Source organism: Ylistrum balloti, unplaced genomic scaffold (assembly GCF_031769215.1).
Source record: "Ylistrum balloti isolate Yb309-2 unplaced genomic scaffold, AGI_CSIRO_Ybal_v1 Utg370028, whole genome shotgun sequence".
In the NCBI taxonomy this organism is placed as follows: Eukaryota; Metazoa; Mollusca; class Bivalvia; order Pectinida; family Pectinidae; genus Ylistrum; species Ylistrum balloti.
In genome coordinates this window covers 1,011,845-1,038,272 of record NW_026782092.1, presented here as the reverse complement: position 1 = coordinate 1,038,272, position 26,428 = coordinate 1,011,845, and the positions used below count along the sequence as shown (strand labels likewise).

The window sequence follows — 26,428 nt, the reverse complement described above, 5'->3', positions numbered from 1 at the left end:
AAATGTAAGCTTAACAAGCCTGTGTCTCTGAGGCCAAATAAAGCAACATGAATCACCTGTTTTACGTGTACCTTTCTGTATGTGAGGTTATTACTCAGAGAACTGTATTCGTTAACGACAACCGGAGAAAATTACAGTTTCAATTTCTTTCCGTTCTCATTGATTTATTGATTTTCCGAATCGTTTATAGAATTATGATTAAAGTAAGACATGTTTACAAGAAATATACTGCATCATAAAGCAGTACCCTACTTGTAGGACTCATTATCGATGCTAATGGTCGAAAAAAAAAATTGAAACCTAGTAGACGACTATGGCAAATCCAAAGTGATCAAAAGAAATGTTGAGATCTAGATGGGAAGGTGCGCTAGCTCCATAATTAAATATATTTAACACTTTTCGTAACGAATCTTAAAACTCGATCATAACAAGCAACTTCAGGCATTAATTATGTTATACTTTTTTATCAAAAAATAAATATATATAAATATGTATATATACTTACAAAATAAGACAAATGTTACCTGAAACCAATATTCATTCAATAGGGCGGTATTCGAATAGGGAAATGATATTCGAATATTCGGTTTTTCACAACTGTAATATATCAATGTTTCGAACATAGTTAAAAATTAATCTGTTCATTGTCGAGGATTTTTTGTCATTAAATTATCAGGTATTATTAGTACACCTTTACAATTCATCGTACTATTTAGCCGATCGCGGAAGGGCCTGAAATCATCCCTATTCAGGTAAGTTTCGCTTCTCGTGCGATTGAAAGAACAAAGATCAAAACCGAGTGAAAGAACAAAGATCAAAGCGGTCACTGTAATATGGTCGTGAACATCAGTCTTAGCTTACTGTCATTTTAATCAGCATTTGATAAGGTTATTTCTTAATGACGTATATGGAATGTAATATCCGATGTTATCTTCCTGTAGACAGTTTAATTGGTACATTATTGTAGGTCTATAATGAGAACATGATGATAAACATGGTGACATGTTACGAGACAGATGTTTTGCCAATTTCGATAGGAAGAGGTGTTGTATGACCAATCATTTCAATATTAGGATTCGTTCACGTTTAGTTCGAATTTACATTGTTCTGTGCCTTAAACATTTAGCAAATCAGATCAGTTTTATTTTCGTAAATACATCAATGTTGAAAAACTCTATGCTATGAAGTACTGTTACAACTACTGTATTGCAAAAATTACGTAACAACATTTCTTTTCCCTAGTTTTGGAATAAGAGAAGATACATTTCTCTCTTCACTCGTCTTACCATTTCTCGTGACATATTTTCATGCTTTTTTCACACTTTTTGCCGAGTTTATAGGTCTAGAAATGTATCTAATTTCTCACAGCTAACATTTGCAGTATATACATATTGAAAACATCGAGACACTGCAGGTACCATTCAGTTCTGTATTGGTAAAATGTTTCCTTTACAACACAATAGCTATATACTCCTAGTGTGTAATAACTGTCCTCTTAAAGTGAAAGTTGGGTACCATGTGAATTGACATGAAAACGAATATCAAATATCCGAAAACCAAATTTTCGAATAGCGATTTCTATCCTATTGACTTCCCCGCTTACCAACAATCGTCTCATTCATATACACAAACTGTACTTGTATTTAAAATTTCTTTTACAAACAACCATGCTAGTAAGTATGTAATTGGGTATAAATATATGAATGAAACACATACCTGCAATAGCAACGATAAAGTGATGTCAACCATCACTAAACATGCCTTTTTCCAGATTGTCTTGTAACGGTTTCAAAAGAAAATGTGATATAAATGTGTGTATCATATCGGGCAACATGCGATGTTGTGCGGATGGTGTGATAGCATTTAATGCAATTTACAAGCCTAATTATTTCTTTTTATATCGACGACATCATTATCAAGACCTTCAAAAATCTTTTTAAAAAATATTTCTTTTTCATCCAAAATTCATTTAGGCTAAAATTACATGTACATATTATAAGATTTGCCGGTTTTTGTTTTGTTTATCTGTTTATTTGAACTCACTCGTCATTGATTAGTGACGAACGTGCACATTAATACTTAACCATTTAGAATGAAATAAAAATTCTGTATAACGCCAATAAAACTCATAATAACAGCACCATTTTCTAGTTATTAGCTACCAAAGACACTGAACGTGAAAATCTGTGGAGCGTTAACATTGTATCTTTATCGTAATTGCTATGTTGCGTGTGTATTAAACAGAATTACGAAATCAAATTTTTCAAGAGAATCAGCGAAAAATATTAAAAAGAGCAATTAGGAAAAAATCATGATATATATATTTTATCTAGTGTACAATATTGACAAAAGAGTATGTTTATTTGCATGCGCTGTGACAATCTTTTTTTTTTTTTTTTTTGCTGTTGTTGTTGTTTTCAATAAATCGAACATATTGTAAGTTAGATTACTCCACTTACGATTTTGTTAGCAGTGTTTACCACTGAAAAGTCACGTAAATCACAGGGGAGTCGGCTTCCAATTTTTCCGTAATCCGACTAGAATATGACGTCAACGACAGTAGATTATCTAGCCGAAAATGACAACAATATACAGTTACACTTAGAGAGAGAAACAGATAAATCTTTTATTACAAACATCACTGCTAAATTCGCATTTTCCACAGGTTAGTTTATGCCTTTAAATGAAAGAACCTAATCCCTCTTCAAAAAAAAACAAAAAAACAAAAACAAAAAAACAAAAAAAACAAAAAACAAAAAACAAAAAAAAAAAAAAAAAAAAAACAAATACAAAATTATGAAAAGAATCATAATTCAAACGCAAATTCAATTAAAAATGGTGATTCTTTTAAAAGTACAATAAGGTGTTCCAGAGGTGCAAGTGTCTTCTGCTTCATCGATGGCACCCAGTAAAAATCTAAGTAAGTAATATTACGTTTTCAACGACATCAACAGGCTAACTAACGGTTATTTAAAACGTTCAGCCTATCGTTCAATGGTTTCAAATTTTCCTCGAAAATAACAATCTTCTCAGTATTGGAATGAGATACGTCGACTGACTGAGAAGTTGTGAGTCTAATATATATAAGAGTTTGACTTTGGATAGACATATTGCACTAATTTATCGCCTTCAGTATCTATGCTTTTGATTAAGCGATGTTTAAGGACTCAATGCCACTTTTCTTGACCGTTTCGAAAGTCCTCCACTGCATGTATGCCGTCATCATCTGACTGGCCTTCGTCAATTTTGGAAATAGATGAAAGTCTGATGGAGCGAGATCAGGCGAATAGGATGGATGTTCAGTCAATTCAAAGCCACAATCGTTAATGGCAGCCATGGCAACGACAGATATGTGAACAGGGGCATTGTCCTAGTGGAACAAAACATCTTGACTGAGTTTTCCGCGTTGCTTGAGTTTAACATTTTCTCTTACTTACCTAAGAAGTGATGCATGATATGTGTCATTGATTGCTTGTCCCTTTTTCAGATAACCTACTATCAGAATACCATAACCACCAGGAAGCCGAGGTCATAACCTCTCCAGCTGATGGTACAATCTTTGCCTTATTTGGAGGGGTGAACCAGGGTGCTTCCATTGTTAAGACTGTTTGGCCACTGTGATGAAATAATGGACCAGAGTTTCATTCAGAGTCATAAACCGCTATTGAAAGATAACATGATCTTCCTCTAAAAAGCCCGCTTGGCTTTTGATCAACTATCTAAGTAATCTTGGTACCAAAAGGGCTGTGAGCTTTGTCACTGGGAGATCTGCCGTAAGTACTAAGTACAGAATGAACGTTTTCCTGTGAAATCCCAACTGTACTGGCTATATACCTTTCTGTAATTCGCCTGTCAGCCATACCAATATCATGGACTTTATTATTACTAGGTTGCAATAGTGACATGCCTTCTGGGACGGGTGTCATCCCCAAGGCTCTGTCTTTTACGCTTAAATTCCACCACCCACCTATTCACTGTAGCATATGAAAGGGCATCATCCCCTAGTATTGCTACCATATCAGTATGGTTATCATTAGGTGCAAGAATTTTCTTATGCGAATATTAAATCACTGTTTGTCTTTAAGCGATTTTGTCCATTTTGCAAGAGTCACTAGCCTTGTTTACTTTAGAGTGCTACCTCTTTGACATAAACTGACCAAATGACACCAGTCTTCAAATACACAGCCTTAAATAGTCAGGGAAAAGTAGAGCTGAAAAAGAACATCCTTGTTTTACTACAATTGTTTTAATACCCGGCTCAAAACATATTAATCAGCCTTTATATTTTCGTTTTTTAGATTACGTTATTGTCGGTCATGAAAATCGGTTACGCCTCATTTACATTTAAGAATCAGCAATAAATAAATAAATAAATCGTGGGTTCTGCAATATTTTCCCCGTCCCCGTTCATATCCTCTGCTTGCAATGTGCTTTGATCTTCTCCAAGATCGTAAAAGCAGACATTCGATTACAGAATGCCTATAAAGGTCAAACAAAAACGCTGTGTATCGATGTACCATCAATATCTTAACAATCCTCCGGGGATAAAAAACTATGTCTGATCAGAACAAGCGGTGAGCAGAGCGTCCATCCCGGTAATCAGTACGAATTTGATTTTCTATTTTAATACCTTAAAGGGGCCAAACGTAATTTTGATTGCAATATGATGGAATGGCCATTCCATTCCTGATCCCCCATGCTTACTTAATAAAGAGAAGTCAACATACCTCCGACATGATATGATAATAAATTATGTACTAATGTTTCCTTGAGGCATATTGTAACTAAGGTAACGAAATGCTTATATATACACGTCTCACTGTGTTATAAAACAGGGACTTGAATATGTATCCGGATGATGCCCCCTCCAGTACTTAGAGCAACAAGAATGTATCTGGTCCCGTCTCTCTGTAGTAACTAAAGTAACAAGAATAGATACCCCGTTACGTCTCTCTATGGTAAATTAATCAACGTAAAGTCATAGTGCGAGAGCTCTACAACGATGACTCTATCGATAAAACAAACAATATAGGTGTGTCTACATGATGTATATCATCATCCTACCTATATTGTGTCTACATGATGTATCTCATCATCCTACTTTTACTGTGTCTACATGATGTATCTCGTCATCCTACCTATATTGTGTCTACATGATGTATATCATCATCCTACCTATATTGTGTCTACATGATGTATATCATCATCCTACCTATATTGTGTCTACATGATGTATATCATCATCCTACCTATATTGTGTCTACATGATGTATATATTGTCATCCTATATATATTGTATCTGTGTCTACATGATGTATATCATCATCCTACCTATATTGTGTCTACATGATGTATATCATTATCCTACCTATTCTACATGATGTATATCATCATCCTACCTATATTGTGTCTATATGATGTATATCATCATCATCCTCTACCTATATTGTGTCTACATGATGTATATCATCATCCTACCTATATTGTGTCTACATGATGTGTATCATCATCCTACCTATATTGTGTCTACATCATGTATATCATCATCCTACCTATATTGTGTCTACATGATGTATATCATCATCCTACCTATATTGTGTCTACATGATGTATATCATCATCCTACCTATATTGTGTCTACATGATGTATATCATCATCCTACCTATATTGTGTCTACATGATGTATATCATCATCCTACCTATATTGTGTCTACATGATGTATATCATCGTCCTACCTATATTGTGTCTACATGATGTATATCATCGTCCTACCTATATTGTGTCTACATGATGTATATCATCGTCATCATCCTACCTATATTGTGTCTACATGATGTATATCATCATCCTACCTATATTGTGTCTACATGATGTATATCATCATCCTACCTATATTGTGTCTACATGATGTATATCATCATCCTACCTATATTGTGTCTACATGATGTATATCATCATCCTATCTATATCGTGTCTACATGATGTATATCATCATCCTACCTATATTGTGTCTACATGATGTATGTATATCATCATCCTACCTTTACTGTGTCTACATGATGTATATCATCATCCTACCTATATTGTGTCTACATGATGTATATCATCATCCTACCTTTACTGTGTCTACATGATTCATATCATCGCCCTACCTATATTGTGTCTACATGATGTATATCATCATCCTACCTATATTGTGTCTACATCATGTATATCATCATCCTACCTATATTGTGTCTACATGATGTATATCATCATCCTACCTATATTGTGTCTACATGATGTATATCATCATCCTACCTATATTGTGTCTACATGATGTATATCATCATCCTACCTATATTGTGTCTACATGATGTATATCATCATCCTACCTATATTGTGTCTACATCATGTATATCATCATCCTACCTATATTGTGTCTACATGATGTATATCATTATCCTACCTATTCTACATGACGCATATCATCATCCTACCTATATTGTGTCTACATGATGTATATCATCATCCTACCTATATTGTGTCTACATGATGTATATCATCATCCTACCTATATTGTGTCTACATGATGTATATCATCATCCTACCTATATTGTGTCTACATGATGTATATCATCATCCTACCTATATTGTGTCTACATGATGTATATCATCATCCTACCTATATTGTGTCTACATGATGTATATCATCATCCTACCTATATTGTGTCTACATGATGTATATCATCATCCTACCTATATTGTGTCTACATGATGTATATCATCATCCTACCTATATTGTGTCTACATGATGAATATTATCATCCTACCTGATGTATATCTATATTGTGTCTACATGATGTATATCATCATCCTACCTATATTGTGTCTACATGATGTATATCATCATCCTACCTATATTGTGTCTACATGATGTATATCATCATCCTACCTATATTGTGTCTACATGATGTATATCATCATCCTACCTATATTGTGTCTACATGATGTATATCATCATCCTACCTATATTGTGTCTACATGATGTATATCATCATCCTACCTATATTGTGTCTACATGAGGTATATCATCATCCTACCTATATTGTGTCTACATGATGTATATCATCATCCTACCTACCTATATTGTGTCTACATGATGTATATCATCATCCTACCTATATTGTGTCTACATGATGTATATCATCATCCTACCTATATTGTGTCTACATGATGTATATCATCATCCTACCTATATTGTGTCTACATGATGTATATCATATCATCATCCTACCTATATTGTGTCTACATGATGTATATCATCATCCTACCTATATTGTGTCTACATGATGTATATCATCATCCTACCTATATTGTGTCTACATGATGTATATCATCATCCTACCTATATTGTGTCTACATGATGTATATCATCATCCTACCTATATTGTGTCTACATGATGTATATCATCATCCTACCTATATTGTGTCTACATGATGTATATCATCATCCTACCTATATTGTGTCTACATGATGTATATCATCATCCTACCTATATTGTGTCTACATGATGTATATCATCATCCTACCTATATTGTGTCTACATGATGTATATCATCATCCTACCTATATTGTGTCTACATGATGTATATCATCATCCTACCTATATTGTGTCTACATGATGTATATCATCATCCTACCTATATTGTGTCTACATGATGTATATCATCATCCTACCTATATTGTGTCTACATGATGTATATCATCATCCTACCTATATTGTGTCTACATGATGTATATCATCATCCTACCTATATTGTGTCTACATGATGTATATCATCATCCTACCTATATTGTGTCTACATGATGTATATCATCATCCTACCTATATTGTGTCTACATGATGTATATCATCATCCTACCTATATTGTGTCTACATGATGTATATCATCATCCTACCTATATTGTGTCTACATGATGTATATCATCATCCTACCTATATTGTGTCTACATGATGTATATCATTATCCTACCTATTCTACATGATGTATATCATCATCCTACTTATATTGTGTCTACATGATGTATATCCTACCTATATTGTGTCTACCTATATTGTGTCTACATGATGTATATCATCATCCTACCTATATTGTGTCATCATCCTACATTGATGTATATCATGTCATGATCATCATCCTACCTATATTGTGTCATACATCATCTTGATGTATATCTGTCCATCATCCTACCTATATTGTGTCTACATGATGTATATCATCATCCTACCTATATTGTGTCTACATGATGTATATTATCATCCTACCTATATTGAGTCTACATCATGTATATCATCATCCTACCTATATTGTGTCTACATGATGTATATCATCATCCTGTATCATTGTGTATACAAAATATTGTAATGACTTTATTGATCAACCTACCTATATTGTGTCTACAAAATGCATGTAAATGACCCTACAGATCACATAATGTTACCGTTACGTGTAACCACTGCCACACTATCCGAAGTTGTAACATCGTTTGCTAAGTATTAAATGGCCTAGTAGAATGTCGGTTAATATCATCATCGGTATACGCGCTGGTTAACCTACATCCGTACACCGAATACTGGGTCTATAATTGAGGTAATCTTGTAGGAATATGGATTTAATGAGACATCGACTAGCCCATTAATTGTTTGATTTACGTCAAAGTGCTCCACTTTTGTCAACCACAGTCACTGATTTTCTTTGTATTTAGCTAAACGGACATGTGACTACTGCACAAAAAAAAAAAACTTCTAAAATGATAACTATATAATTAAGAATCCATCAATGAAAAGAAATATCAGACAGCACTCTATCATCTTCATCAAGTAATGCCAAAGCTACTTTGTTACAAAAAATCATGTCCTGAATGTTGATCATTAGACAAGCATATTAATAGCGCATTTTAACTCGCATTTAGATACAGTCGAGCCAAATAGTGAATCAAATTGCATCATACAGATGTTTCGTCCTTCTAGGACTCGTGATAATAACATGAAAGTTGCATGGTTCGTTTAAAAGAAAAACACATAAATTGAAGAAAACGGTTTTTTTTTCACTCTTTTGACTAAGGTGATACACCACAACAACAATACACCTTAAAGCATTTAATTAACCTATTTTACGTCGACTTTGTGGAAAATGTGTCTATAGGTAGCAGTACACAGTTTCTCGGTGTGTCCATGGGTGACATTTTTGTTTATTAGATTACACCATTATAAAGGTTTTGATTAAAATTAAAAATAATAAATCCTTGTATAAATTGCTTTTGTTGTGTTGAAGTTGACAATGTGGTATTTATTTTTTTCCCTTTTTAATAATATTTTAGCTTTGTCTATTTGGGCAGTCTCGAATCTATGTCTACGCACCAAAACCTAGCTTTACAGGAAGTGAAATTTCATGGAGTTTACATGAGGTCAGTTGTGAAGGATTTCCGAGTTGGGATTTGCTGAAATGTAAGTAGTTAGTTACTATGACAGTGTTGTTGATTTTAAGACCCAGAAATAAATTTCTTCTATAAAGTTGTAGTGTTAGGTTGGTATTAGCAGTATTTTAGCATTTTTAGCATTTTTTCAGATTGTAACCATGGAAATCACATGTCAAAAGTCTGAGGAAATTTGATTTACACAAATTTTATCTCTCTACTGTTAATGTAATTGTTATGTGGTTTATAAATATATATATAGATGTACAGATGTAATTTTCATAACCAAACTGATATACCTGTATATCTCAAACATGACCAATAATTTCAGGAAAAATGCAAATTAACTGTTTCCTGCTACCATACTGACTTTAAAGATGTTGGTAGGTGTAGCTGTGAAATATCGTCATTTCATTGGTAAACATTTCATTCCCATGTGCGATACAAATTTAGATATGTTTAATGGTCGTTAGTATGTCTCGGGTTGCGTTGTTATTAACCGTATTCTCAATTACAATCGTGACACCGTTCATTTGGATAGACTTAGATTTATATGACGGGTGTAGTCGATGAAGCAGTTGACGCTTACCCTTCAGGAACATTCAATTATCTCCCAAGTAAAACTTTCTCATGCAAATAGCTTACGTGTGCTCTATCGATTTTGAGATTATAAAGAGCTATTTAATACCGAAGAACATTTGTAGTATCTTTTTTATTTTCATTGGAACAAACATCGCCTAATTAGTGGAATAAAAAAATATGTAGACTTGTGTTTATTGGACGCACTATAATGATCTGATTTCTTCACTTTCAAGTTCGGGTTATCTCTTTTATGACTGTACAAAAGATACCTAAATAATTGGAATCTTTCCACACAAATATAGAATTAGATAGAGAAGAGCAAAAGCATAAATTAAAGAGCATCATCTTTCTAGGTCTCGACAGTGATGCAACATCATACAGCTGTTTCGTCCTTCTAGGTCTCGACAGTGACGCTACATCATACAGATAGTTCGTCCTTTCCCTTTCTAGGTCTCGACAGTGATGCTACATCATACCGCTGTTTCGTCCTTCTAGGTCTCGACAGTGACGCTACATCATACAGATAGTTCGTCCTTTCCCTTTCTAGGTCTCGACAGTGATGCTACATCATACCGCTGTTTCGTCCTTCTAGGTCTCGACAGTGATGCTACATCATACAGCTGTTTCGTCCCTCTAGGTCTCGACAGTGACGCTACATCATACAGATAGTTCGTCCTTTCCCTTTCTAGGTCTCGACAGTGATGCTACATCATACCGCTGTTCCGTCCTTCTAGGTCTCGACAGTGATGCTACATCATACAGCTGTTTCGTCCTTCTAGGTCTCGACAGTGACGCTACATCATACAGATAGTTCGTCCTTTCCCTTTCTAGGTCTCGACAGTGATGCTACATCATACCGCTGTTCCGTCCTTCTAGGTCTCGACAGTGATGCTACATCATACAGCGGTTTCCTTCTAGGTCTCGACAGTGACGCTACATCATACAGATAGTTCGTCCTTTCCCTTTCTAGGTCTCGACAGTGACGCTACATCATACCGCTGTTTCGTCCTTCTAGGGCTCGTAAGTGATGCTACATCATACAGCTGTTTCGTCTTTCTAGGTCTCGACAGTGATGTTAAATCATACAGCTGTTTTGTTTTTCTAGGTACCTCGACAGTGCTGTTAAATCATACAGCTGATTCGTCCTTCTAGGTCTCGACAGTGACGCTACATCATACCGCTGTTCCGTCCTTCTAGGGCTCGTAAGTGATGCTACATCATACAGTTGTTTCGTCCTTCTAGGTCTCAACAGTGATGCTACATCATACAGTTGTTTCGTCCTTCTAGGTATCGCTAGTGATGCTAAGGTGCTTAAAATTTTGATACCAACTGAGGAATATCTAAAGTGATGTAAAGTAATGTCACTAGTCTCATAATTAGATTAATTTCGTTATTTTCCTATATCTGGTAACTTTTAGAAGAACCTCAAATACATGTATATTCTGAGCCGAACCACGATTCGAATGAAAATAAAGGTGACATGCAGGTAACGGCAAACCTCATGGACTTAAAGTCCACCGGCAGTGTTTACTACCTGTATTCTCAAGGACAGCAATCCGTGAGCGTCCTTTAGGAGATATTGTGGTATTACTTGTGTCCTTTTTACAATAAATAAATATTAACTGCTGTTATTGTCTAAGCTTATAATAATCACTCTTATTGGCTCAGATGGAAGCGCGCGAGGATCTTAGTTTGGGAGGACACCGAAGTGAGAGGGCAGGTGACCCCATACCTTTTCACTTCCATTCCAGGAATCGAACCCCGAGCGGCTAGGTGAAGGCGAGTGCGTTACCACTGCGCCATCCGATCCTCAAGTAATACTCACAAAGTCGTAATACCATAACAGTACCCATCATGATTTGGATCATCTACTCATTAAATGTAACCCATGTTTACTTTGACCAAAAGGAAGCTACCATTTGAAAGAATGGTCTCTTAGTATTGCTATGAAAAGGCACGACATCTTGAAAACGTATCTTTCTGTGATGCAGTCCTCAACCGTCTTTTTAACATAACTTCTTTGGTCATGTTTCGAGAAAACACAAGCACCTTATGAAAACAGATATTATGACAGCTTTCACCGTACTATATGGGTCAACCTGTTGATGTATCAGGAGAATTGTCAGGTACATGTACAAGAAACAAATGAATAGAACATTGTTGTTGCTTTATATAAATGGTAATTAATTTGATTAAGTTCCATCCAGCAGCTTTAAGAAAAATTTCGGTAATCAATCCTGCCCGAAATTCATAAACGTCTTTTAACCTTGGTTGCGTAACTTAAGTTATTTTTTTAGAAAACAATATTGGTGTGGAGGAAATGATGCTAGTTAGGGACGTACTCCTTAAATTCTGTCATTTATATTGACGATTTCGAATTATGGAACCTTCATGAAGAACACTTTAAAAAGAGAAAGACACGAAACAAATGCTTGTACCTCCAGCAAAACAACTTTTACGAAATGTATTGAATTATGGGGCTAGTGCACCTTCCCATCTATATTCTGACAGTTCTTTAGATCACGTTCCTCTGTCGACACTTAGATTTTAAATTTAGGCACTACGCATCACTAGTGAGCCCTGGATGGACGAAACAGTTGTATGATGCAGTTTTGTTCTTTGTTTGGCTCTAACCTATCCTATCTTAATTTGTATTAAAAGGTGTTAATCCCTTGTATGTTTTTTTCACAAACATCCTTGTTCCTCCTCATACTATATCTGATGGAAAGATCTTCTAGTATACATCCCAATTATAATTGATTAAAAACTAGATATTGTTACGGTAATAAATATATGTTTTATAGACAAATATCAATAAATGGATCCACTGTTGGAGCGTCAACAAACAATTCACGATGAGCAACTGACCCGGAGTGCCTTTGCCCACTCAGGAGGGGAGGAAGCAAATCCATTGGTCTCGGCTTCCTCCTGAACATCAAAAGGCCTTTCCAATACTCGTAACACCTTGACAACCTCGCTAAAGTCACCGTCTTCCGCTTTAGTAATGGCTTTTTGTGCTATCCAGTTCCTGAGTACATATCGCGGATTGGTCGACTTCATGATCTTTCGTCTGTTTGATTCGGACACGTTCTGGCTCGCTAGCGCTGCCTTGTACATTTTAACCCACGCAATAAACCAATCGTGAGAGGCTAGCTTTTTCAACGCCCATGCTCTGGTGTCTGGTAACAACATAACTCTCTCCAAATCATTGATATTTAGCTCTGATAACTGTCGAAATGACATTGTAAAATCTGCTTTAGTTTCTTCCATCATTTTCAGCAATACTGCAATGATCTGTTCATCATCCTCCATATACTTCGATAACCCTATTTTTCTTCTGAAAATATTCATGAACTTCGCTTTGTAAATATCTATGTACCCTTTGAGTATTACCGTCATCTGTTTGGCCTGACCTGTGGTCAGTAATGGCTGAAGAGCAAGTCGAAGTTTATCTAGGTTATAAAAACCAACATCTGGTTGTCTTTCATAACTATATCGGCCCTCGTCGTCTGAAGTGTTAGGAACAAATGCTGGGTTGTACTCTTCTAGAAACCCAAACGGTCCGAAATCAATAGTCTGGGAAAGGATGCTGAAATTGTCCGTGTTGCAGACCCCGTGCGTGAACCCAACAGCTTGCCACGTGACAATCATGGCGGCGGTTTGTTCCACTATTGTACTATATAACTCCAAATATCTGTCAGGCGAGTGTTGGTCGATGTCTAAAAAATACATTTTGATGATAAAATCAGTGAGCTGTCTCAGTAAATCAATTTCTCTGCTTCGTGCCAGGATTTCTAGAGATCCGAATCTGAACCACGATTGTGAAACACGTAGTACTATAGCTGCTCGCTCCGTCTGAGGGTGGCCGTCGTAAAACTGGTCACGAGTGACAGGGTCCTGACTGACCACTAAGGAGGCAGCTCGACTCGTGGGCACACCTTACGAAATGGTAATAAAAAATCGACATGAGAACACGCAAAAAAAAAACCCCCAAAAAAACAATCAAGACAGTTTTAAAGTCTCCCTCAGAATATTGCCTCTTTTCACCACTTTAACAAACATTGTGTATTTCAATTATAGATTTACTTTAACACCATAATATTATAAGGTGGTGAAAAGTCTTTTGTGTGTGGATCAAGATCTGCCATTACTAATACCCACATGACTTATTCGTTGATTTAGTGTGTATTGTTAATAAAAAAGGCGTAATCTACAAATCAGTCAGCTGTTCAAAAAGATGGTATGGAGTTTTAGTATAATTTCATGAATACTATTGATACGTACATTTACATGTAAAGCTACATTTGTCAAATGGAGATGGTTTTATAATTTACTTGATTTCACTGACTTGAGTCAAAACTTTCACTTTTGGCAATAACGTTTACAAATAATTACATGCATGGAATGTATTAGAGATCCGTGCACTTCTATCAATACATTTGAGGAGTAAACTCATTCAAAGGCATAAGCATGTATAGATAAAGACTGTATAAAGTTATACACATTGAAAAAAAAATATAAGAAAATGTCGTATGTAATTAAAATATGCATATACAATAGTCGCAAGTACATGTAAATTGTGTATGTGTATTTCTTACCAAGGTGATAAAGAGCTTCGCTGCATAGAAACTCCCGAACAGACGAGCGTATCACGGCCCGACCGTCACCACGGCGAGAGTATGGGGTCAGTCCCGACCCCTTCAACTGAAGTTCCCATCTTTCTCCATTACTATTTATATATTCTCCCAACATGACAGCGCGTCCGTCCCCAAGCTGACCCGCCCAGCTTCCAAACTGGTGACCACCATATCTGTGGGTCAATGGTACAGCTCCATGCAAATTAACAGTGCCACTCACAAAGTCAGTGAATTCTCTACTGCGAATGACAACCGGGTCAAGATCCAAAATATTCACCAACACATCGTCTGATGTAGCAACTAATGTCGCCTCCGTGCGTAAGGGGACAGGTGGCGTTATAGAAAACACAACGTTTCTTACTTGACGAACATAATTATCTTGTACTGGATCAATAGGAAATTCGTCAAGAAGCACGTTTTCATCGTTGAATTTCCAGTCCTCTAAGGTCGACACAAGTGAGCTTTCAACATCACAAGTGTCTACAACAGAAATAAAGCAGCGGAAATCGGAGTACAGACATCGTTTGTTGAAAGGCCCAACACATGAATTAGAATTCCGGTACGTTTCTGCAAAATGTACTAATAAAACTGCCCAAATTAAGATAAATCGAAAGTGGAAACGTGGAAACATCACTCAACATGTTTACGGATATGACGTGTTTGGTTTTACTTTTCTTTAATCGGTTGAAGCGATTTATAAGTATAAAATATTTAACATTATTATCGCTGCGTTTCTCGTTGTCGTTAATCATTATACAGTCTTAAACCAATACGTCTATAGCAAGTGCTCTGTTGATTTATCTAATTTGTACGATCTTTAACATCATCACTAATAGTGCGTTCAATATCATTTCTGTCTAAATGGCTAGTCGAATCAGTCTGACCGAATAAATTGAAAGCAGATACACGACTTCCGTTTCTTGATTCTACTGGTGAAAAACTAACGTGATTGCCATAAAAGACCTAGCGGTAATCCACAGCTGATATTTCAGCGCCAAAAATGCATATTGCTATTTTTTAAGTGACATCTTTTTGTGTGTTTTATTACAGAATTACACTGTGTATTAAACCTTGACTCGCATATAATGACAAACGTCACCAGTTTTGACGAAGAGTTTCATAATTGGATCACTGTACAATGAAAAAGAACTATCTTCTCTGAATTTAGACACATTGGTATACATATAAGTCATAATACGTCGTTTTGAAAAAAAAAAAACAACCCAAAACGTACATTGTATAATTGTAACACGCATACGGTTTGTTCACGCGAATTTTTGCCACCACAGTGTGATAGATCGGTATCGGAATCCTGGTTGCAATAACATTTTTTAAAATTCAATAAATCAAGTTAACTTGAACAGTGAAATCATGCTTTGGTAAACTGATCTAGTTTTAGCATGAATTAACTTACAAAATTTACCTAGGGTTTCATTACCTTACGAGAGACTTAAATAACACATACATCTTCAGGATCTGTAACTAATTAGCAATGATAGAACGGTGGTTTGGTTTATCAATTTATATAAAAAAATTACAATGTTATTAACCAATGTAGCTTATCGTAAATGATATACATATCTCAGTCAGAGTGAGAAGCATTTTTTTAGGAATATGATTTGTGAAAGTCAAGACTATGTATGTACACCAATTAATATACACCAATTAGTCTGAATTATTCTGACATTCTATCAACTGTTTTGTATCAGTTTGGAGTTAACTCCAGCCAGAGACGTATATATACATCTCTGCTCCAGCCCAATATAAAAAAGGTTGATAGAATGTCAGAATGATTAAGACTAGTACACCAATATGTTCAGAGTTCAGAGGTCAGCAGAGAAAAATACTCGGTAATAATAAGATACGCTGATGCTCCATTGCAATCTTTTAAATCTATCCTGATGTTCACAACCTGTTTATGTCATTACTATGATAATCTAAAATTGGTACTAAGGGAGAATAGGGATGGACTTGGGTATAGAAAAACCCATAACAAAATAAGTGAAAACAACAACAACAACAAAAAAAGGTCCATTAAGACATTTCATCTCATGACTTGGTACATTGTTCACAACTTAAATGTTAATTAGTATGAAAATTTGATTTTTAGTGGCCAAAGGGAAGTAACTGGAGATGAGTGGGATAACTGGTAAACAGCTGGAGGACAAGCTGAAAACAGAAATAGAAGCAGAACATGTGGTGAGTTAATTATTTTCACAGATTTTTTTATGTTATCATGTAAACTATATCATATAGTTACATTGTATGATTACTGCTACCATGATTTTTTAAATGTTTGTTAAAAAAGTAAAACAAAAGATATGTGATATATAGAAAAATGATAATAAATAAAGCATTAGATAAACTTCCTTCTTGTCTTAATGTTTTTTTCATACCAATTGATAAAGCTTATTGCTTCTCCTTTTAGCACACAAAACTTGGTGATGTAAGTTTTTTATATTAGAATGTAAAAGTAAGGAACAAAAAACAAAATCACACTTTGAAAATTTAAAGTCAGATCTGCTTTTCATATAGATGTATTTAACAGCACAGATGGAAGTAATGTGAAAAAAATTATGGACAGATAGTCAGAACCATTTGGACTAACATGAGAGCAGCACAATCAATTGTTTTACCTCACATTTCATCCAAAACAACACAAAAGTCAAAAATGTCTCTTAAGTGAAGGGATGTGATTTTTGAGGGAACTTTTGAGAAAACCTACGAGGTTGGGCAAATGTTATGTCGGATGATTGTGGCAAAAAAGGAACATGTCAAGTGTGGCTAATCATATTATTATATATCAATAAGCACTGAATTCAAATGATTTGTTTTCTTTTATCAGTCTATAACTGACATGTCTGATGGATGTGGAGCTAAGTTTGATGCTGTTATTGTGTCACCTCAGTTTGAAGGGAAACAGTTGTTAGCCAGGCATAGGTAAGAATTTTGTAAATTTTGTATAAGATAATGGTCGTGTTAAAAACTGGAACTTCTAGATTAAGCAGGTTTTTGGTCAGATTACCAAGGAGACATGGCATATGGATTGGCAAAATGGAATCCATTTTCTTCAACATTTTGATGTACATATTTTGTGTTGTTTAGAACTAAAATAGGCCCCTCATATAACAGCCTGCATGTTTTGTTACTTTATCAGCATACAAAAGCATACGATAAAAGGTCACTGTGACCTAGTTTTCATGGCTTATGGACCTACATGATTCTAGATCACTATAGATGGTGCAAGCTGTAAGTTCAAATAGCAAGCATATTGTAACCAATGGTGCATGTTATAGTTTCATGACGTCAACAACTGTATCATCAAAGTAGGTCACTTTTACATAGATTTCATTGTAAAATGACTGACGATATTATGATTTTAGGTTATGATGGTTAAAGTAGCAGACATACTCTACTAGGATAGTAGTTCTTATAACACAACCAGTAGATTAGAGTGTGACATTTCAATGACTATACAGTCACCTTCATCAGACAAATGACCAGTGTGGAGCGTATTAGCACTGAGGTATGTAGTGTATGAGATGGTAAGGAATCAAACAGCTTTTTCCTCTTTAATTTTAATCCTATTTCGACCTTAGTGTACATAAGATTATAGTATAGGCAAAAAAATTGACGATGCCTTACCATCTCTTACACTATGTACATCAGGGTTAGACCACTCCACATTGGTCATTTTCCTGATGAAGGTGACCATATGGAAAAATCACACTCTAGTCTTTTCCTGGTTGTGTTTTAAGAACTTATGTTCAATTGACATTGCCATCCTGAAGAAAACGTGGCAAAATATATACTATTACTACTGTTAGTATGTTGTATTTTTTATCTGACATTATGAAAGGTCACTGTGGCCTAATTTACATCGTTCAACAATGACTGATGATTCTCTTTTTAAATTAACTTTGTGTTGATAAAAGTTGAAATAGCAGTCATATATTGTAAATAATTTTGGCATGTTGTATCTTTGGGAGTTCCACAATTCTTGAAAAAGATATGAAAGTAAGCCACCATGACCTAGTTTTCATGGTTCCCTAACAGACAGTAATCTGGATTACTTATTTTCTTGTAGTTGAAGTAGCAGGCATACTGTAACTGAAATGTTTCCATGTTGTGTTTTCATAGGTTATCATTACATCATGTTAGGAAGTAGTTCACAATAAAAGTAGTTCATCACAGCAACGTTTTGTGTTTGGTGACTACAACTTTTGAGGTTGAAGTAGAAATAGGTCAATAGTACATAAACACTTTTATTCAATGTATTGCATTGTGAATAAGGATGAAAATTCTGTGGTTACTGTTGACTGTCTGATTTGCATGAATCAAATTTTGAAAACAAACTAAAATTGAACATTTGTTGTCATAATGCATGTATATGGAAAATATAAAGTTAGATGCAATCTCATATGATATTGGTTGTTGTGTTGATTGATTATCTCACCGTTGGCTTTATAATCAACAAATTACACAAAGAAAACTCAATTTAAAAAATATAGATTAAGGGTTTGAAATAATTGTTTTCATTTATGTTCGAACAGTTGTTTATCATTTTTGTTTTGTTATATGTGTAGTATTTCTGCAAGTTTTTGACTTTGTAATGAGATTATTTATGGGATAATTTCACAATAGATCTAATTATTGAAGACATTGTTTGATGCAGTATGTATGATTGTTGACATTTTAATTCCAGGTTAGTAAACAATACTCTGCAGGAAGAGATGAAGATAATCCATGCGTTCTCTATGAAGACGTACACACCAGAGCAGTGGATCAAAATAAAAGAAAATCAATGATTTCTTTTTCTAAATTCTAATTAGAATTCCAATTAAAATGAAAGGATTTTGTAACAATCATAAATCCTCTGAAGATGATCCAAACTGCGGAGACAGAAGAAAATCCGGACTTGGATAAAGATGAATGACATCAAGTTATAATGATATGACAGTTTAAGACTATAATAGTCAAAATGATAGTGACTAACATGTTGTCAAAGTCTTAGTCCACAGTGGTGTCATCTCAAATAGTTGTTTGTGAAATTATGAAATGTTGTACTCGAAAATGAAATTATTGAGGAAAATTTGGTGGATTGTACTTGGAAACTATTTATACGACACCAGTCAAATATTTCTAGGTGTCTCATTGTTAAATTGATTATCAACTTCTGTTAAATCCGTGTAACAGAATTTATTTCATGATTTTGTATACATGTTCTGTCATCAATAACAATTTTTCAAATAAAAAAAGCTTTTTCTAGAATTTCTGCACTTTGTGATTTATGTATTACGAAAGCATAACAATTCAAAAAACTTGAAATAGAATTTTCCATTTTATTGAGAGCACTCAACTTGGACGGATGGGTATCATATCAAATGTGTATGAAGAAAAATGTCACAATTCCTATAGATCTCAAAGTGAATATTCTGTTCCACTGTGAAAAATTTATTTACTAGTATATAGTTATAGATAAAATCTGTAAACAAAGTTAATAATTCATCTTCTCTTACAAGGCAACAAATCAAAATATTTATCTTTCACAAGTAAAGTTAAATTATATACATTGCATACATTAAGCTATATCATAATTACATTTATATATATGCTTTCAAGACATAATAAAGTCAACATATATCTCTAATTAATATTTACAAAATCAATAACAATATTATTATCACAGTCAACACAAAGTAATGAAAACAATCATATATGTAATATATTAATATCCCTACTTTCTTCTGAATAGACACAATCTAGTACAGTATTGGGTGTCATTAGAAGCATTCACATTATAGTAGATCTGACACAACCAATCTGATATTTTTTGTTTTAGAAGATCATGTGATCTCAAAAGTACATAGATCGCATGTTTTCAGCATCATCAAAAACAAACACAAAATCTACATTACCTAGCTTAATGTAAACAAAAATTACAAATATTGATTTTTCACAAGAAACAAAAAAATGTATCACCTTTTAGAACTGATGTAGTCTGATGTCTGGAGAAACGTTAAGAGATGACAAGGGAATTTTCAAATATTTACACAAATACCTGGTACATACAAGCAAAATATGAATCTGTTCAATGATTCAGAGAAATCAAAATGTGACACACTGTTGATCCTTTTTTTTTTTGCACATCACTACATTTCTAATTAAATGATACCATAATAATTGGACAAGCTGTTAGTGTGTACATGAAGTGGTCCTGAAGGTGTAAGATTTATACATAGGGAAAAGTTCCATGACATAAAGAGTGACGGGCATTTGAAATATTTTTTTACTCCATAGAATGGACAAAATAGCCTTTATTTATATTAAACAAATTGAAGAAGTCCAACATTTCTTTTTCCAGATTTCGCTTTTGACATCAAATTTTCTCATGAAATCTTGATTTCACAGCTGTTTATTTCTTCTTCTTTCCACCACCACCCTTCTTCTTGCGACCTTTGAGTGCCTTCCTGACCTTGAATGATCTCCAGAAGGCCTGTATGGTAGTGGCAGCCTTCACCATGTTGGACATGTCACGCTCTGCGGCTTCACGTTTCTCGCGGGCGATACGTCGTTCCTCCATGATCTGTTGGTACTCATCCTCCAGAGTCTTGAAACGCTCCTCCAGTTCATGGAGTTGTTTCTTTTCTTTTGTGTACTCTGTGTCAATCTCTTCATATTCATTCTGAAAAATAAATCACATCTGTGTTGATGTTGTGAGAATATAAATTCTATCTTACATTCATGATTTTTGTTTTGTAATAGTTTCAGGGTAAATGTGGATTATTCAAGGCAATAATTCCAATCTGGGTAAGAAAAGACAATAAATAATGCTGATACACTTTTAATTTCAATTAATTTAAAGAAAAATACAAATGTACATGTAATATAAGCTACAAGTTATACATATAAAAAAACTTTTATGAAACTGAGGGATCTGTTGGATGCAGGTCTTCTGATCAACATATATATAAGCTAAATTCTTTTACCTGTCTCTCGGTCATATCGGCATCAAACTTTTGTATCAAGTTTTCCACCTGGGACTCCACCCTGAACTTTTTCTGGAAATGTCACTCATACAGTTAGAACACAAATCACCTCAAAACCAGCAATTATGCAAACTACTTACTATATGTAGAACATGTTCATTTCTGTTAAATGATAAAATAACTGAAGCTATCTTATGCTGATCAAGGATATTTTACTTACAACTTCCTTTCACCTTTTTGAATTTTAAATTTTTTTTTTCTTGCATTTTATGTAATTATGGCAAATAAGATCATTTTGATTTAAATTACATTCCTTGAAAAATACAAATATTGCCAATTATATAAAGATGAATAGATAATGTATATTAATAGAATACTATAAGATATTGAACTACTACTACTGAATGTTGTAACAGAGTCTAGCATGCAAGAGAAGAACCAGATTCTAAATTTGGACGACAGAACCAAAGGGACAAGAAGTGAGTAGGATTGTGCAGAACAGGGGTACTAGTGCAGGGCTAGGTACAGCGATGGGGTGGGGGTGTGGCACTGGGGTAGGGCTCTGATCTCACACTGATCTTTTACAAGGACACTGCAATATGCTAATGCTTTCATTAAAACCAACAAATTGTGTATGTTTATCTATCTATCTATCTATATATATATATATATATATAAATGTTATTCAATTTTTGTTATATAATTATTTATTCTTATGCCTAATAATTTTTGGTGTGCTACCATTATCAACTTTCTAGTCCCAGTCCTGTAGCATTCTCTATCAGCATATAAAAACTATTGTGTTTCACAATTTGTACAAAATCTTTCACCTTTTTCTTTTTAGCATCATAACAATATACCTCCCCCCATCTCCCTGACACAATCATATTGTAAGAACAAGGAGGATATAATTTAGATTAGCACAACAATCTATAATACTTTACATACAGTTTATTACAATAAATATACCTAAACACCATTGTTTGAATTATTTCTTTCCAACACACAATACCAGGTATTTTTTGAACTTGTTTAAAATACTTCAGAGTTTATTGAAAAGAGAAAAACATTCAGTATCATTTACTCTACTTCATCAAAAATAAATTCCAGGAGTCCAGAAACACTGTAAAGAACAATCTGTATGCATGCTTTATCTAATATCCAGGTTTTATATAAAAAAAAAAAAAAAATGGGTACATTTCACATAAAACTAGTAGAGTACACCCACAGGGACACAAATTCCCAACTAACTGTCCATACATGTAGTTAATATACCTTGAAACAATACAAAATAAAATGTTTCCTGAGTTTTTTTTCTAATTTCTAAAAAAAATTTTCAAAGAAAGAAAAGCAGGATTCAAGTACTTGACTAATTCTGACACTCTTTTAACTGACTAATTTTTATGTATATCACTAATTCGGCATTTGACAAAATAACAGACTATAAAATGCCATTGTCTGATTCATAAGCAGTTCTAATTGCAGCTGATTTTAGCAAAGCAAAATTTATTGCATTTTTCTGATTTAGTGAAATGCTGAAATTGCAATGAAGATGAAAATTGTTAATCTTTAATCTAAATGCATTACCCAGTGCCTTCTTAACATATGAATAATATATTTGATATTCTGAGTAAGCTCTTTAAGATCTTAGTTTTTGAGAAGACACGCTTTCACTTATAAAGGCAGCTTTTATTTTCAAACTATAAATAGATATGCATGCATAATGAGCTGATATTAGCAGGTTGAATATACACTAGCTCATTTAACTGAAATACAATGTAGTTTCTCTAATTTTGCAATTAAAATGTTGTTCTCATAATTTCTTCCTTTTTTTCCTTAGACTTTCCAAATTAGATGTGAGCATGATTGTTTGTTCAATTTTATCCCGTATAACATCAGGTGAAATAAGTCAGTATCTTTAAAATTCAACTGGATTTAACATAATGTTTTCATTTGATGTGAAATTACTGTTACTGCAATGATGGTAATCTCATTCTTAGTTCTTTTTTTCGTTATGTAGTTGAGAAAAAAAATCAAAATAGCTGATGACAAAATACCCTATTATTTTGGCAATAGACAAAATAATACAGAAAATGTTTATGAAAATTCAAAAGAAACTGAACTTGAATTTTTTATGCATAATTTTGGATATATCTGATATATTTTTTTGATTGTTTGCATATTATATGATAAACGTGATTAAAAAAACTGATGAAAAGCAATATCAAAAATGTGTATGAGTTATGTTTCATTTCATGTTCTGATTGTTTGTTTGTTGTGGTTATAGTCCTGTGAACAGCCAGGGTATTTTCTGCATTTATATAGCCCCGTGAATAGCCAGGGTATTTTCAGATACTCTGTTGCCATGTTGTATCTTGTAATAAGAAGTTTAAGGTTATCTAGCATTTCCATAATTCCAAAAAGATGAAAATATTGCTGACTAAGCATTTTTTAAAAGTTAGATGCTACTGACAGAATTAAGAGATTTGTATCATGATACATTATCTGAAACAAAAAGGAGAAACAAATAGGTACATCTATAATATCAGCATCAGAAATACCAAGTTTCATATGTCCATATTTGTTAAAACCATATCTCAATGATGCAATGAAATGTTCACCAGTTTGTAATTATACTTTTTCTTGAAATGTATAAAATTATTATATTAATAACTATATAGATAATAAATAGATCATTTACAAGTATCTAAATGACTTCAATTCATCAAATTAATCCAGCAAATCTTATGATAATTTCTCTATTCATCAAGCTTTAGGTCAAATGTTATGACCTTTCAGCAGACAAGTATAATATTTTTAAGCAATATTTGATTTTTATACCAAATGCAGATGTGAACTTTAAATAGTTTCTACTGACAGCTGATATCTTTTATTTTCACAATAGATGCAGGTTATTTATGATGCTGATAAGAAATAGAGAGTGAAAGGATAAGAAAGTTGTGAGAGTGAGAGGGTTGACTACCAGTGTAGGGGAAGACAGAACCAGTCCAGTGCCACTACAGTATAGGTATCTAAAGTGCAACTATCAGGGATATGCCATCTACTATATCTAGCCATGCCCAGCACACAATGTACTAATACACACTCTTCTCAAATCCTGTTCGCTTTCTCTGTGCTCCGTAATCAAATTCTGATTCTGGGTCTTCAGTTGCTGTAGTTCCTGAAGTAACCGCTGTTTCTTTCCATCGCTTGTCTTAATGTCGGCTGCCTCCTGTTTCTCTGCTTCAGTTTGGACTCGTTTCATATTTTCCTCAGAGAATTTCTCAATCTGGCGGAGATCAGCTTGAATTCTCCTGATTACATCATTTTTCTTTTTGATCTGTAAAAATTTTATGAAAGTTTCATGTTTAAAAATAATGGCATATTTTCAGAACCATGAAGTGATCCGTTATATTTGAAGAAAAAAGAACTGCAAAACATCAATTACAAACTACAACCAGCAATTTTACATGACATCATATTGAATTTTTGCAACACATGAAAATCTTATGTCTTATGCTTATTCAAATTTTATTGTAATCACGTCACCCTAAAATACAAAGGGAGCTAACCTAGACCCATCAAACGAGCTGCAACTATACACATACCTCTTCGTCTTTATCAGCCATGGCAGCTCTCAATTCTTCCTCCAATTTCTCAATGATAGCAGCATTATTTCTCTCTCTCAGAGAAATTTCTTGGATGTAATCCATCCTTTCACTCTCTTCTTCAGGAGTTGTTAGCAGTTTATTCAGGAGAATCTCCTTCAGTTCATTTAGGTACTGAATCAGCAACTTGTTACTGTTAGGAATGGTAGAGCTTGCCTGGTTCATTATGGTCTTCATTGCCGCAGTATTGAGATAAAAACATCGGATGATATTTTTGCAGGAAGTACTCAGCTGTTGAGCAACTAAATTCAAATTCCTCATGGTTCGATCAATTGTGCTGTTGAAGCTGGCTGCGCTAATATTTGACACATCGCTTTGTCGAGAGCTTGACTGTCGCTCACTCTGTGCATCTTCTTCAGCTTCATCAAATACATCCATGCCCTTGTCATCCTTCATCTCACTTTCCTCTGTTGGCATTGTTGGAGCAGTAGTATCATCTCCACTGTATTGACTGTAGGCTCTTCCTTCACTGGTGAAAGAACCCCCTGTACTTGGACGTGCAGTAACTTTCTGATGCTGTTTACGGTTTTGTCTTATTTGTATATCAAGCTGCTGTTTAATCTCCTGATAGCTTTCCTGGATTACTTGGTGATTTTCCAAATGCCCTGCTAGTTCAGCTCCCAGACTAACACGAAACCTGTCAACGTTATTCAATAAATATGGCAGTATACTGACCATTTCTATCCTGTGGATGGTGTCTTCAAATACTGACATAACTCGTTGTGCTTCTATTGTAGCAATTTTTTTCCTGGCCGGTTCTAAAGCCCTTGATGGATCTAGTCTAAGTCTATTCCTCATTTTGCTGGGGCCTCCTGCTCCCGGGACACCTTTCGGTGGACGTGGCATTTGCAACTTTATTTGCATGGTTGGCTCCACTGGAAGTGTTTCCACCATACTTTGGATACCCGCAGTCGCCATTTTTGAAGATTTAACTGTTTTTATGTAAAGAATCAGAGGTGATAAGTTATAAACTTAACCTTTTTAACGAAAAACTTAATTTTGGATTACCTCTATACCGTAATCATTTCCACAGTTGAAAGGTACAACCGATTAAAATGACCTGTTCAATACTTATTTCGGCGCCCTGTGT

At 34.3% G+C, this 26,428-nt stretch overlaps 3 protein-coding genes across 3 annotated transcripts; 1 reads left to right on the top strand and 2 right to left on the bottom strand.

Moving 5' to 3' along the window:
- Window positions 1-12,484: 12,484 nt before the first annotated feature.
- LOC132548839 (protein adenylyltransferase SelO-like) lies at window positions 12,485-15,312 on the bottom strand. Its single transcript, XM_060212734.1, has 2 exons — window positions 14,643-15,312; window positions 12,485-13,982 (listed from the first exon to the last, which is right to left on the bottom strand). The coding sequence occupies exons 1-2, from the start codon at window positions 15,310-15,312 to the stop codon at window positions 12,895-12,897; spliced, it is 1,758 nt and encodes a 585-aa protein (XP_060068717.1). The 3' UTR covers window positions 12,485-12,894.
- Window positions 15,313-15,583: 271 nt separating this feature from the next.
- On the top strand, window positions 15,584-19,952 carry LOC132548820 (uncharacterized). The gene is made up of 4 exons (XM_060212713.1): window positions 15,584-15,650; window positions 16,792-16,880; window positions 17,527-17,621; window positions 19,387-19,952. The coding sequence occupies exons 2-4, from the start codon at window positions 16,815-16,817 to the stop codon at window positions 19,487-19,489; spliced, it is 264 nt and encodes an 87-aa protein (XP_060068696.1). The 5' UTR covers window positions 15,584-15,650; window positions 16,792-16,814; the 3' UTR covers window positions 19,490-19,952.
- A 379-nt stretch (window positions 19,953-20,331) lies between these two features.
- Window positions 20,332-26,374, bottom strand: LOC132548838 (dynein regulatory complex protein 10-like). Its single transcript, XM_060212733.1, has 4 exons — window positions 25,279-26,374; window positions 24,777-25,010; window positions 21,671-21,742; window positions 20,332-21,366 (listed from the first exon to the last, which is right to left on the bottom strand). Exons 1-4 carry the CDS (start codon window positions 26,254-26,256, stop codon window positions 21,097-21,099), a joined length of 1,554 nt encoding a protein of 517 aa, XP_060068716.1. The 5' UTR covers window positions 26,257-26,374; the 3' UTR covers window positions 20,332-21,096.
- Between the last annotated feature and the right edge of the window lie 54 nt (window positions 26,375-26,428).